Source organism: Mustelus asterias, chromosome 12 (assembly GCF_964213995.1).
Source record: "Mustelus asterias chromosome 12, sMusAst1.hap1.1, whole genome shotgun sequence".
Lineage (NCBI taxonomy): Eukaryota > Metazoa > Chordata > Chondrichthyes > Carcharhiniformes > Triakidae > Mustelus > Mustelus asterias.
In genome coordinates, this window is record NC_135812.1 from 86,382,487 (window position 1) to 86,397,802 (window position 15,316).

Sequence of the window (15,316 nt, forward strand, 5' to 3'; positions counted from 1 at the left end):
AGTAGGAAGAGGGAAGAGAGAAAAAATTCCCATTGTATTCAACGCCTCCCACCATACAAGTAACAAAAGGATATATTGAAGGATGGGGGAATATTAGAATAATAGGATACAGCCACAATTGGCTCAGCGGTACACAACCAAGAAAATGGCGGTGGATTTTCATCCCTAACCATAGAGGAGGCACCGACAATACAATACGGTGTCTCTTCCCAGGGTATATATTCTGTTTGTACCATAACAAGAGTTAAACAAGGATTTTATAACCCCAAAACAACTGAAGTCCAAAAATGTGCGGGTTAGGTGGATTGAGCATGAAAATTGCCCCTTAGTGTCAGGGGGACTAGCTAGCGTAAATGCATGGGGTTATGGGGGTAGGGCCTGGGTGGGATTGTGGTTGGTGCAGACTTGATGGGCTGAATGGCCTCCTTCTGCACTGTAGGATTCTATGAAAAGATACACAAGTCCATAAGTTCTAGGGGGATTTTCTTCACCCGCTGTGAGGACTCATTGGGCCCTACCCATTACCTTCATATTAAAGCACATACCCATCTCCCTGCAATTGCACTGTTCATTTTAATCATAATTGTAATAAAGGATATCTGGAGAAAAAGTCCACCGCTAAATACATACCAGGATTATAAAATAAGAAAACGGATGAAAATTGTACAGCTCTCTTTAAAATCAAGAAGCACATTGTGAGGTGCATTCCATTAGGGATAAATGAATGCTCCTGGATACATTGGGATATCAGGATGACAAGTGAAAATTCGCTATCATGTACATGCAGAGGATTGCCCCTATCAATGTGATAAATCACATAACAATCAATTAAAAGATGTAATTTCATGGGATACATTCAAGAATTAACAAGGATTAACTATGATGAACTGCAGAATATGACACTGAACAGGATAGTCAGTGAAATTTGCCTTGTGGCTCAGTCACAGGATTGTCCCTGCCAATATGAAAAAGTATAGAACAGGATCGGTAAGAGAAAATAATTACAGGGGGTTCAGTCCAGGATTAACAAGGAGCTGCGGATCACGATTCCGAATTATTGCCTTTCACGGTCTCTAAAAAAGCCGAAGCCTCAAACTTTGTCGAGCGTCCTAACAGACCCTTCAATGGTGACCCTTGGGACAGCAGGATCGTGCAAGGCCTACTGAATTCCAAAAGCTTTCAAATGCTTTCTGACCACATTGGAGCCTTCGTGATTTTGCTGCACTGCTGCCAAGAAGTCCGGGAAGAACAAGATTTTCGCCCCATGATAGAGTCAAATCCACCATATCCGGCAACCCCCAAAACTCTCCGTTGGCCCCCAAAGCTTTGGAAATGCAGGCCGACAGCCCATGGATGATGGCCATCTTTTGTCCTCGAGCATAGGACATGGTGTGCCCCCTTAAGTTGATCCGCCCAGTCCTCACAACGAGGTGACTAGGGGATTTTCACAGTAACTTCATTGCAGTGTTAATGTAAGCCTACTTGTGACACCAATAAATAAACTTTAAACTACTTGTGGCAGCCGGCCTTCGAAAAATCCAACTGGGAGCCCACCCCCAACTCCCTCCAAAAACGAACAACACAGACACCCTCCTCTGGCTCTGATGCTTCAGATCCAGCAGGAGATCCGACCAATCATGCAGCAGATTCCTTAAGGATTGCAGCTGAGTTTTGACCGAAGAATCAGCACTTTCGACATTAAGGATTCTATCTTCCGCCTCACTGAGGTTCTTGCGGTAGTCTGCAGTTCATCTAGAACTTCGATAATATTTGGAGTAATCTCCTGCAACGCCTTCGAGAGCACCAAACCCAGAGGCTGCTCCCCAACCAGGTCATCATGTTGAGGGCCCAGCTCTACCTCAGAGGTGCCTCCGATTATTTCTTATATTGAGGATTTTCCTGACCCTCTTTGGCATCTTGCCATCAGTACTCCTCCAAAAATGTCCCAAGGGCATAGCACGGAGTATACACTCCAGGATAAAGTGACTATGAGCTGTACCTCAGGATAAAAAAAAATTAAAATGAGCAGCGCCAGAGCTCATAGAAACATGACTATTCCCACACTCATATCACATGACCCCTCCCCCCAACTCTGTACTCACTTGATTTATAGATGTAGAAAAATGATGAAGATTGCTTAATGTTGTTACAAAAGAACTATTGAGTTGTGGATGTAGGGCACGTACATGTAGGGATGTAGAACTAATCAGTATTAGACTATCAACATTACGGAAGCTATAACATGCATCTTTTTAACATTTACCTGTCTAATAAAGAAGTCACATGCAGTGCCTCCATATAGCTGCTCCTTCATCTTAACACAATTGCTTATGTTTCTCAGACAGAAAAAAGGTGGAGAGGTTGAGGAAAGAATTTTCAGAACTTAAGGTTTACACAGCTCGAGGCATGACTGCTAATAGTTAGCTAAAAGTACAAGAGGCCAAAGTTGAAGGAATGCAGCGATCCCAAAAAGTTGTAGGGCTGTGGAGGTCACAAAGATAGGGGTGAGACCCTGGGGCAACTTGAATATGAAGATGATAATGTCTAAGTTGAGCCATTGGTGGACACGAGCCAACATTGGACAGCAAGCACAGGGATGATGGGAGAATGGTGTTGCATATAACCTGGAATTCAGGTAGCATAGTGTTGGATTATTTCAAGTTTATGGAGGGTGGAAAATGGGAAGTTAATCAGGACAGCATCAAAATAGTTGATACTAACGTAAACAAAAAGCACACAGGGAGTTTCAGCAGCAGATAGGCTTCAACAGGGATGGATATGGATAAAATTACAGAGGTGGCAGCAGATCTATGTGATAAATATGGCATCAGAAGCACACCTCAGGGCTAAGAAGGATGTCAAGGTTGCAAATAGTCAGGTTTAGCTTGACGGATAGAATTGCTCACTCAGTAATGGAGTTTGTGAGCTCATTAGTTTCCTAAGTAGAATCAAATACACTTGGTTGAAACATTGCTTTATCTGTCAGCCCTTCAACTGTTATAGTTATTAGATCATTTTAATACCTGGAGTGACAGCAATGTCACTGAATGATAGGAGCTAATATTTCCTTTTGTTATGCTCCCTGTATAGATCAATAAACCTTTAGAAAAATATTTGAATTTCCAGTGACTCACCGAAAGATTCATGTAATAAGGTTTCAAGTTTTAAGACTTTTACTGCAATAAACAAATGAAAGCAACATTGTCTAAACACTATTCAGTAGGCATCCTAAACTCTAAAGAAAAGATCCCCAATATAACTTTTAAAATGACAGAAAATACCCCTCCAAGGTTATACTCTAAGTGGACACTTAATTCTCTGAGAACTTTTCCAATGCTATCTTCAACTCCTGATGGCTTGCTTCCCTTTTCTTTTTCTAGCTGGATAACTTCTAATTCTTGAGTTGACTCTCATAATGAGGGACAAATTGAAAATTCCTCTCTTTAGCCAAGTGAGGCAAATTTTCCAGTCTTGTTTAAATCCTCACAAACATGGTCTATTCAATCTGATCTTGACCTGCCTCCCATGTTTTTCATGGCAACTGACAGGACCAGCATTTTCACTGCTTATGGTGCAGGCCTAGCTGCCTCTATCTTTCTGCACTCTCTCTCAGATTCTTGCAGACTAACCTGTGTGTGAGGTTCAAGGGTATCTTAAGAATACACTGATACTACAATGGCTTTTTATGGCCTGTTCCCCTCTCAAAGCCCATCTTCACAGCAGTGTAAATCACATGGGTCTTGTGTTATGACCTCCGTAAAGATTGCTAAATTTTCAAGAGAAATTCGAATTACTAACTATTAGTTGAAAGGATGACATATCAAAATTTGATACTTTCAAAATGCTTTACTGTGTCAAACGATTAAAAAGCACAATTGACAAAACACTATTTTTTAAACAGGCAACTTAAATTTAGATTATAAAAATTAACAGTTCCTGGTCACTTATTCCGCTGCCCAGGGTTATATGTCTTATAGATTCACATCATTTTCATTTAACTATTTACTCTAATTCAGGGTGGTGGGGAGTTGGAGCCTATCCCGATAGACATGGACGTTACGCAGGGTACACCCAGGACAGGACACTAATGCATCACAGGGAACACATTCATACCCACACACACAGACAAACTAAGGGGCAATTTAGCATGGCCAATCTACCTAAGCTGGACATCTTTGAACTGTGGGAGGATACCAGCAGATGAAACCCACACAGACATAGGGAGAACGTGCAAACTCCACACAAACAGATACCCGAGGCCAGAATAGAACTTGGGTCCTTGGAGCTTTGAGGCAGCAGCGCTAACTACTGCAAAGTCCCATAGCAAACAGTTTACTAATTGAATTTAAATTCTATCAGATGCCATGGGGGGGATTTAAACCCACATCCCCAGAGGAAGATCCCACTGGCGGAAAAGCCTCTTAGTCTCACAATGATGTTGGCTCTAGTTGTACAGCTGACCAGGATTAAAAGCTATGAAAATTCAAGACCATTATGACTGCTATCAGCTGCTAACTTTGCTTAAATATGGCCTTGAAAAGCTGTTCTCTTATGGAATAGCTGTTCCAAGTTGACAGTAAACGATTTCTCTGGGAGCAAAATTGGAGAAAAAAATATAAATTGCGGTAGCTTCTCTTTTCTTGACAGTTTCCTCTTCAACTCAGGGAAGCTTGTTTTTGCAACAAATTGACCTTGTTGCTGTTCACTAAATCTTTAAAATGCATTATATATAGACAAAAGCCACCAGAAAGAAAATGTTGAACTTTTATTTAAAAATTTAAAGAAAACTATGTTTTGAATAAAAATCAATGTAATATGAAAATAGGTGCATTTAATTTCCAGATGTCAATACTAAATTTCAAGATATTAATCTTCTGGATGCTGGCTGTTCATTCAATAGTTGAACCAAATTGAACTAATTTACTCAGTTGACAACGCAGTGGCATTTTCCGATTAATAATCATCCATCTAAAAAAAAAACAAAGGTTCCTGTTAGATATATACAGAAATCTAGAGTGTCATCCCTGGACTGCAATGAAATTATATTTAGAAATGCCAACTGAAGAAGTGTTTTATATATTTGTCCCATTTTTATACTCAGCATTGGTCTCATTCTCCCAAGCCCCCACTGACGAATTTGGCGGGAGGTCCAAGCATTGGTTTGTCCTTCTGCTGGTGGCCACCATGTTGGATCAGAAACAAGCTGGAGGCCGGGATGCTAAGGGATACAGGTAAAGGCTCAACCACCCATGCCCAATTCTCCATGGCACCAGTGGGAAAACATGCCAATGCAAAACACATCTGGAGCAATGCCTGGAGCTGCCTCCAGAGTTCAGGTTGGAGGCTGCAGGCAACCCTGGTATCCCACAGCAGTGAGTAGGGGAAGCATCTATGGTGCACCTTCCTGTTATGGTGTCTTCGAGGGAGTCCATCTTCCGGCCGCAGGATGCGTCTAGAGATCCATCGTCATTTTCAGGAGATTCACCTTCTTACTTCAATAGGGGGTTAATGATGTTTGGCACCTTTTCAATATGATGCCAGATAGAACAGCAGACTACGCACCAACAGACCGCCACAGGATACAACATCCAAATGGCATAATTAATGAGGTCAGGACCGAAGGGTTTGGAGTCCTTTCTTGTCGGCCTCTGTAGCGCGGTCAACACTCCAGTTTTCGCCCCGCCATCTTAGTGCTATGTAAGAATTCCACCCTGTATCTCGAAAAATTGTTAATTTTTACATTAAGTAACTGAATGAACTTTTGCTTCGTATACTCTTTAAATTCAAAAAGCTGTTCTCACCTCCTCTTCCTCCTCTGACACCATCTTTTCCTAGAGAAAAAAAGAACAATTTTGTAAACAATTTCACTTGAATACAAATACACGTCGAGGTTTTCCCTATGTACCAACAGTCTAATTTAATCATAAAGCCAGGATTTTCCAGCCCTGCCCGTAATGGAACACATCGTAGGTAGAATGGAAAATTGGGAGAGGCAGCAAACATCTATTGAATTTGGGAGGGACTTTCTGGTTCCGTCCACCTAAAGTTTCACCAAAAAGTACATCAGAATACAAATTATCTGGTGTGGAAGTATAAAGAGATGGAGCGGTTATTTTTACTTAAGCAATTTCATTACCATTCTAACTATAGATGACTATCAGCTGGTCCAGTTATAGTAAATAATTTTCAGACATGTGCCCACAAATGCCATAATAGATCACTGTTCCTTTAGGCATTTTGAATAGATCAGAGTGTGCACTAGAACAAGAAGCAGTATTAAGGCATAGATGTTCGTAAAGTTGGTCCAGCATTTTCCTCAAACAACTTACCCCATTAACAGCCATAAATGGTTAATGATTATGCCCTGCAACTGTTAGCGTATTACCAAACTCCCCAACATCAAATTCTGAATAACTGCATGTGTATCTCCTTGATGTCATATGTCAAACTTTATAAATAATAAGCTCACTTCAGGAAGATTAAAACCATTCTTTATGACCCGCAACCCAAACTTTCTTCCTTCCTACCTCTCTGATCACTCCTCCAATTGGAGAAGGCCATTTGTAATTATGCTGTCCAGTTTGATCCAGAATTGAACTTTAAACCCTACATTCTCTTCATCACCAAGAATACGCACTTTCACCACTTTAACATTGCCAGATTCTGTATCAGTCTCAACTCTGCTGCCTCTGATTCCTTTTATGTTTTGCTTTCATTTGCAGACTTGACTATTTTTATGGTCTCTCTACTAGTGTCCCATCCTTCAGCCTCCATAAAACCCGAAGTATTCAATATAATGCCACACATATCCTGCCCATTACTACATCCTGTTCACCCACCAGTGCCATTCTTACAGACCCAAGTTGTTTTCTTAATTTCTCAGTGCATTTTATTCAAGATTTTTGTTTTCATCTATAAATCCCTCGATAGTCTTGCTCATCCTGTTTTCTTACCATTCTTCACATTTCAGCTTTCTGAGCATAACTCTTTTTAACACAGAGTCCAGAGTGTTCTGCCACCATAATGCCACCGTTTGGAACCAGTTACCTATATCTCTCAAAAAAATGGATCCTGATGTTAACCTGGAGGCTGGCAGGGACACTATAATATGGTCAGGTAACCCAGAAGAATGGGTTTCCTTCAGGCACTTTGTTTCTTGGCCACAGCCTATCTGAGTAGAGGGAGGAAGGTAGGAAAGCCTGCAGAACCAGACCACAACTGGCAGAGAAGGAAGGAGAGATCCAGTTCAGGGGCAATAGATCAATCAATTGGCCAGAGATACTTTGGGGGGAATGAGGTGGGGGCATTGGAGACATATTGTCCCCGAGGTTTGACATACACAGTCAGCCAGGCTAAAATTTGAAAGGGAAATTAAATCTGAGGCACTTAGCCTCATAATAATATTTAAATAGTCAACCTATCTCTTGGGAGGTTTGGTCACCCACATCCCATTCTGTCTCCACTGAACCTGGAGGTTGGTGCATTGGATGTGGGTTGAAGTCTGGTGTGAGTGTTTTATCATTTTAACCCAGCCCAAATCCACCTTTTTTTGGGGTGAAAATTCCCACCCTGGGTCCCTCTTTAAAAACATCCCTAAAAATTCATCTTGGCCATGGAGACTTCAGTCACCCCTCCTATTTGTTTCTTTGTTGGCTCTGTGTCTATTTCATTACATCTGTCTGCCTTGTAACACGTTAAAGACACTATATAAATGCAGCTTCTTTTGTCTTGTCCTCAGTGAGCCAACAACAATAACTGGTTGAATGATCCCAGTCCATATTTTGTCACTGGGCTAATAGTCCTGCACAACTATGATGACCATGGCATGTTACACTGACAATTTATTGAAAGCGTATATATCTGCATCTTCAGAAAAATTAGACAATTGATAAATCATGTTACCATGGAAACTGGTATGGCCACAGTATCAATAATGAAAATATTTAAAATAGCTCATGTCATTGTAATACTACAAAAGAATGAACACAATCTCTCTTCTTAAACCACCCACTGCTACATCCTTCATTTGTACTTCTGCCTTCAGCTGGCAGGATAGGATAGTCAGGCTAACAACTTTCTAATAGCTACCAAAAGTGTGGGTCCATAAAGTGCATTTCCATATGTTGGGCTTGCTGTTGGAACTTTTGATTCCGACTCCATCTATTAATTCAGACAGAATCACATTTATATGGGACATAGCTTCAGGGTACAACAATAAGCGGGTGCTCCATTGGCCTATGATTGAGATATTGGTATGGAGTTAAGAAGTCTAATTGAGAATCCTTAACATATGTAAACTCAAACTGAAAATGAAGCTGGGAACCAAATTGAAAATATACCAACAAGATTTGTGGAATGTGGTGCGAATGAAACCTGAAATTGTTAATTAACTTACTGAGTCTTAATTCCCAACATTACTTCTACCAGAGATGAGCCCATGAACGATTTCAATGATCCACTTTACTTACAGAATTGGAGAGGTGAAGCAGAGCAACAAATGGTGGGAAAGTGCTTTGTTTCTTTTGCACTGTGACATCTAAATAGAAAACCTGCTTCTCCAGTTTGATTATTTTCTAACTGCAGCTATACACATCTAATCTAACACAGAGATTTAACACCAATATCTATTCTTGGATCAGAAATTTCACATTTTTCATTATCATTGAACAAAGGCTCCATATAATAATAATGCCTTTCAGATTTAACAGAGAGTTTAAAGTGGAGATAAAAGTAATGCATGAAACAGGTACATTCTATAGATGTAAGCCTGGGATGAGAGGGATTAACTGTGTTCATCTGTTAGCTGATGAAAGTTCAAATGTAGATGTCTGTTCAAACAAACCCTGACATTACAAATTCACTTCTCGCTGTAATTTGCTCTCATTCTATTTGTTCACAGTTGTCCACAACTCAGCATTTAAGAACTATTTAGCTACTTAAGAGGTGCAAAAGGGGTACTATTAGAAGTGACTCATATTAGCCAGTTTTTAAAGAAATTCTCAGAGTAACAAAATCGTACTGGAGGCACCAATAAAACAGAAAATCAATGTCCGGAGCATTCAAAATTTTTGGCATTAAGATTAAAAATAGACTAACGCTATCATTTCCAAAGTAAAAAAACTCCCCAAACTCCTTCCACTTACCATCTCATCCATTTTTTCTGCCTCCTTCTCAAATCTCTCCCTTTCTTGTTCAATAGTTTCAAAGAATGTTCTCTCAGCTTGTGCAATTTTGAATTCAATTGTTTCCTCTTCATCTTCTTCTTTGTGTTCCACCACTTTTCCTTGTTCAGATTTAGCACGCTCCTTTACCCGCATTTCACGTTGCCGTGCTTCCAGAATTTTCTCCCGTTTTGTCTCCCTCTCAAACATCTAAAAATATATAAATATGCCATATATATATATATATATGTGATTTGTTTTTATTCTGTGAATGTCGTTGGCTAGGCTAACATTGGTTGCCCATCCTTAATTGCCCTTGAGAAGGTGGTGGTGAGCCATCTTCTTGAACTGCAGCAATCCAAGTAGTATAGGTACATCCACTGTGCTGTTCGGGATGGAGTTCCAGAATTTGACCCAACCACAGAGAAGGAATGGCGATATAGTTCCAAATCAGTATGTTGTGAGGCTTAGAGGGGAAACTGCAAGTGATGGTGTTTTCATGCGTCTGCTACTCTTGTCCTTCTATGTAGTAGAGGTCACAGGTCTGGAAGGTGCTGTCACAGGAGCTTTCATGAGTGGCTGCAGTGCATCTTGTTGATGGTACACACTGCTGCCACTGTGTATCAGTGATGGAGGGAGTTAATGTTTAATTTTCTGTCTCACATTGCCATGGACTAACATAACTCACATAACCTACAAGAAACCAAAAAATCTTCTTTGCAAAGTTTGGAGTTTGTGTAAAATTCCAATCAGAATATATAAATTTGTACATTAAGCAATGTCATAATGGGACTGAGAAGATAACACCTCATGAAAAAAGAAATCAGTTATTGATGCAAAATTACACTCAGTTTACAAAGGATAAGTTACCAGAATTCCAGCAAACATTCTTTCTAATTTAACATTAAAAACCAATGGCTTTTGGAAATATTAACTTATTGGGGTGATCGTACAAGTTTGTCACGCCAGTCAATTGGCGGGGGAAGCCAGTTAGATCGCATGAAAGATAGAAAACCAGCGATCATGCCCGTTTTGTGGCCTCTCACGATCTTACTGTCCTGATCTGCCGGCGTAATCAGCCTCACACCCGAGAAGGGGGGCTTGGGGGTGATCGGCTGTTGGGGGGGTGGGAGAGACTGGAATCGGGGGTGGCATTTTGGCGGGGGGGAGCGAGTGCAGGAGTTACAATCTCCCAGTGTACTGTGAAATCTTGACACACTGCACTGGGAGATCAGGGCACATGCGCAATAGTGCCCTCCAGCAGTTTGCAGCTGGCTTGCCAGTGAACTTAGGCCCTGCCCCCTACCCTGCTGGCAAGAATTAGATTGTGGCTCATTTTTTTGAACTTAGTGTCATAAGATTTGATTTTTTTCCCTCGTTGACAAAATGGGTCTGAAACTCTCCCGTTTCGATGCTCGTTCGGCACTCAAGAATTTTTTGATATGATCGTCCCCATTATGTGGGAAACTGAGATTGCCATTAAAACTGCATTCTTAACATGTCACAATAATTTTGCGATAATCCAAAATCATTGAGCATATCACAAAGCAGTTTACAACTTCGGTTAGTTTTCATTCAAAGGGCATGAAATACATTTGCCCCATTTCTTTGGTGTGGGGCAGCAATTGGCAGCATGCCCATGCTGATTGGAAATGGGGTGTGTAAGACATAAAATTTGCCTTTCACCTTGGGGATGATTCTCTGGGGCCACTAGCCCCAGCCGGGTCTCCCGACAGCTTGTTAAATCACACATGAGGGCCAAATCAGGATTCTCACCGGGTGTCAAACCCATTGCAAATCTCCTGGCATGATTCATGCCGGGTAGCTTTTTCATGTTTAAAGATGTTGAATCCACATCATTTTGCGCTGCCAGCACAGCGGGAAAAACACCGATTTTGCCACTGGCGGAAACAGTTTGATTTTTCTCAGGAGAATCAGGTATCTATGGTTGTGGCCTGGCAAAATGCGGTCCTCATACAGCACCAGTCCTCACTTCAGCACAGTCATCATCTGCACTCACCTGGGAGCTGAGTAGCATTCTTTAGAAACCACATGCTCCAGATACCCTTCCCTTTATAAATGGAAAGTTACTGCAATGCTCAGTATCCACTGCCAGAGAGGTCACATCACTCCAAGGGAAGAACAGGGCTCCCGGACCACTCTGCCCAGGGCTCACTCTGCCAAGAGATTGAAAGCAGAAAGGAGGCCACATTTTCAGCAGGGGCAAGAAATCCTTCAGAGTGACCCCCTGAAGGTTTTGGGAGCAAGTGACAAGGATATTGAATACCACTATGTGAGCATGGCACCACAGACTGACAGCAATGCTGCAAAAAGATTAATGACCTTACTCGGGTAGTCGAGGTGAATGAATGCATCCACATTTGGCATTTTGGATCTCTCACACTATTCAATTTCCCATATTCTTATCACTCACCCCAGCACCGTGACACACACCCCTCATACTTCTCAATGTATCACACCCTGACAAACAGGACTAACATCCGTACATTACTTCTCACTCTCACATCTTTGAAGCACACCCTGTGTGTATACACACCTCTCACTGCCTCTACATAGCGCCAACTATTCAGCTTGCAACCCAAAAAGCATAGCCAGTATCATTCTGCCTTCTCTTGCAGGAGAACAACAGATGGGAACATCAGAGGATCAGGATGATTACATCCCCTCAGAGCCCTGGAAGGGATATTCCTGCAGAACTGGGGCAGCAATGTTCTGCAGCAAGTTGTATCTGGGGCCATCTCGATAATGGCAAGTTGCTGCCTTGTGCATCTTCTCCACTAATTTCTGACCCTTATCCTGGGAAAGATGCCATTAAATGGAATGACTGTTGTGATTAGGAGCATGCAGGAGAATGCCTTCATCAGGACACTGGGCATCGCAAAGTGCTGAGAGACCATCCTTCACACTCTGGAAGTAGTGGGCATCTTCATGGCAATGCTGCCAGATGGACCGATGATGGAGCAGCTACTAGCCACAATCATAGCTTTCCACTGCTTCAAAGGCGGAGGCTTGTCTATGCACTAGCGTTGCATTGGAATCTCAGAAGGCGGCAATGAAATCCCTTTCTGCAGGCATGCAGGCTCAGGTTGCTGCCACCCTAGCTTAGCCAACTGCTATTGTGGAAGCAATCTCACAGGGCATGCTGGCTTTCACAACATGCCAGCAATCTATGTTCCAGCACATGACAAGGAATGCTGAGGGAATGGCAGCGGCATTACGGAGCACAAACTTGCTGTTCTCTCCCAGGACAACAGCACTTGTGCTCCCACCACTGCCATTCTGCCAGTGCCCTGGCTGTTGCCACTCAGCCAACCAGTCTAGACAGCTGCCACACATACAGATAGTGCATAACTCAGGGGGGGGGAGCTTAGGCACTAGGCTTACTGGCGGTTGGTTAGCATTTGGTGCCATTCTTCAGTAAAGAGATGAGGCATGGCTCAAGAGGTCATCTGTTTTTGTGTGTGTGTCACTCTCTCTCAAGAGAGCAGTCAGCAACAGTCTGAATTAAAGGCAGCCAGGGGAACAGAGATATAGGGAGTGATTTTTCCAGCAGCAGCGCAGCAGGCTAGGAGACATTAGTGGAGGCCATGCAGTGGGCTTCCCACTGGGCACCACGGCCTCAGTGTGTCTCCAGCCACCGGAATTCTAACGCCAGAAATTAGCCCGGGACTGAAGTCTCGAGGTCCATTTGCCTCCATCCACCCGAGTGCTTCACTCGAGCAAGGTTTACACCAGCTCCCCACTAATGGGGAGCTGGCAGCCCGACCCCTCTGGAGTGGAGGGTGTCCATGGAGACCCCGGGGAGGTCGGAGGTAAGGAGGGGTGCCTCCTGGGCATTGCCAGACTGGCAGTGCCAGCTTGGCCCCCTGGCACTGCCCAAGGGGCAAAATGGCAATGCCCAAGGGCAACTTGACACTGTCCACTGGGCGTCAGGCAGTGCCAAGGGGGTGGGGCCAGATGGACAGGGCCTATTGGGGGGGCTCTGGGGTGGGGGGGGGGAGAAATCGATGGAGGTGGCAGGCTCCCGCTGCCACTCTGCAGTCAGGATTGTGAGCAGAGGGAAAAAATGGTTGATCGGGGCTGGCCATTGGGGTGGGGGTGTCGGCCTGCATGGGGTGGTTGGGACTGCGGGGCTGAGATATTGAGGCAGGTTTGGTGGGGGGGGGTTCAGGACTGGCCTGGACACGTTCGGGTGACCAGCAGACGGGCCATGGTGGGGTGGGTGCACAGCCAGCAATGGGGGGGATTGCTGTGCTAGACAGCAATTGGGAGGCTGGCAGTGCGGGCTATTGTGCATGCACCGATCTCCGCTTTGACAGATCAGTGCATGCGCAGTGGCCCACTCAGTGCTATGCTACTGGCCTCTCCAGCGGGAATAGACCCCGCCCCCTGATTTTTAACGAGATTCACTCTAGGGCTCCCTGTGATGCACAGAGTGTGGAAGATTCATTTCGAAAATCCCGCTGAAAAAAAATAATAGGATTTACTCCAGTTTTTATGCAAATTCGGCACTTAGAGTTTTTTTGGGAGAATTTCACCCATATTGTTTTCCACACAAGGATGGAGGCTGTAGGATGTTAGCATGAGGCATCCGTATATATGGCCTACAGGAAAGAAGATTAGTGACAGTTAATTCAGTGACGTTTGAAATCCAAAGTAAGTTTAGCCAATGAGAGGGACAAAATACTATATTTGTAACTTTAATGGTGAAGGGAACAATAGGGAAAGAGGCATCTAATTCAAAATTGGGATTCTGTTCCTTCAACTATTTCATGCAAAATAATCCTGTTTGAATCATAGAATAGAATCACAGAATCCCTACAGCGCTGAAGGAGGCCATTTGGCCTGCACCAACTCTCTGACAGAGCATCCCACCCAGGCCACATCTCCATAACTCCACACATTTACCCCATAGCTAATCCCCCTAACCTCTACATCTTGAGCCACTAAGGGACATTTAGCATGGCCAATCCACCTAACCTGCACATCTTTGGACTGTGGGAGGAAACCGGAGGACCAAAAGAAACCCATGCAGACACGGGGAGAACGTGCAAACTCCACACAGGCAGTCACCCAAAGCCAGAATTGAACCAGGTCCCTGGTGCTGTGAGGCAGCAGTACTAACCACTGTGCCACCTGTTTGCTTGTACTCAGTTAACCTTGTCTCACTGGAGTGCTTCTCAAGTAGGCCATATTAGAATTTTGTCATGGTATCTCATATTTATCTAATCAGCATTATTTCACTATCAAGTATACTGTAGACTTGTTAAAATTCCCTGCTAGTACACTCATTTTTAGATCTGAAGCATAGGCCTCAGAGTTGTAGCTTACTTAAAATCATTTTAAATGCAATAGGTTCCATCAATTTTACACATAAGTCTGCATCTCAGTGGTAACAGACTGATTGCAGCAATAGTGATCAAACATTCTAGCTTGGAATACTTACAGCATTTGCAAGTGATTTTTCATTTTTCTGATAAGTACAGAAACCTGATGAGAACTCAAGCAGGGATGTTGTGCCCAGGTAAGAACCACAGGCAAGTAATCGTCCGTTGTCTTGGATACGCAAACTGTACAGAGGTTCGTCACACACCTAATTGGGTGAGATGGGGAGAGAAAGAAAAGAGAATGTATTTCGGAAAACAGTATGGATTTAGCAAATTGACAATGACACACATAAACAATAAGAAGGGAATACTGATTCTCCCTTTTTAAGTAGCAATATATCTAAACCCAACTTTCCTTCAGTGTCAGGATGACATTCCAATCTGTGCAGTGCAGAAAGAGAGAAGTGCTTTATTCAGGATTTTTCATTACAATCACAGCACTTTATAGAAATAGAAAAATCCACCGCCAAACACCAAATGAAACAAGAACTGAAAGTCACAACCTTAAAGATTGCCATGAAGACAGCCAAATGCATAGTAAATATGTTCAACTAAAACAATTTCATAGTAATTGAACTAGAACAAAAAAACGAACAAGTGGTCAGCAACAGCGCTGTTAAAACGTTAATACTTAAGAGTTTCATAAAAAATTGTAATTTAGGTGGAGAAATTATTAGGTAAAGTCAATCAGAATATTGCTTCAAGGTACGTTAAGCCATTGGAACAAGAAAATATCTGTCTGAATTT

The 15,316-nt window shown here is 42.8% G+C and overlaps 1 protein-coding gene across 1 annotated transcript in view; it reads right to left on the reverse strand.

Annotated features, from left to right (window-relative positions):
* Positions 1–4,953: 4,953 nt before the first annotated feature.
* The window catches only part of dnai2b (dynein, axonemal, intermediate chain 2b), a 58,504-nt gene continuing 48,141 nt past the window's right edge, over positions 4,954–15,316 (reverse strand). Inside the window, exons 10-13 of the mRNA XM_078226058.1 lie at positions 14,629–14,775; positions 9,144–9,371; positions 5,802–5,831; positions 4,954–4,968 (exon numbers count right to left, since the gene is read on the reverse strand). Of these exons, the coding sequence (XP_078082184.1) occupies positions 4,954–4,968; positions 5,802–5,831; positions 9,144–9,371; positions 14,629–14,775 (420 nt within the window). The remainder of the gene's footprint in view (positions 4,969–5,801; positions 5,832–9,143; positions 9,372–14,628; positions 14,776–15,316) is intronic.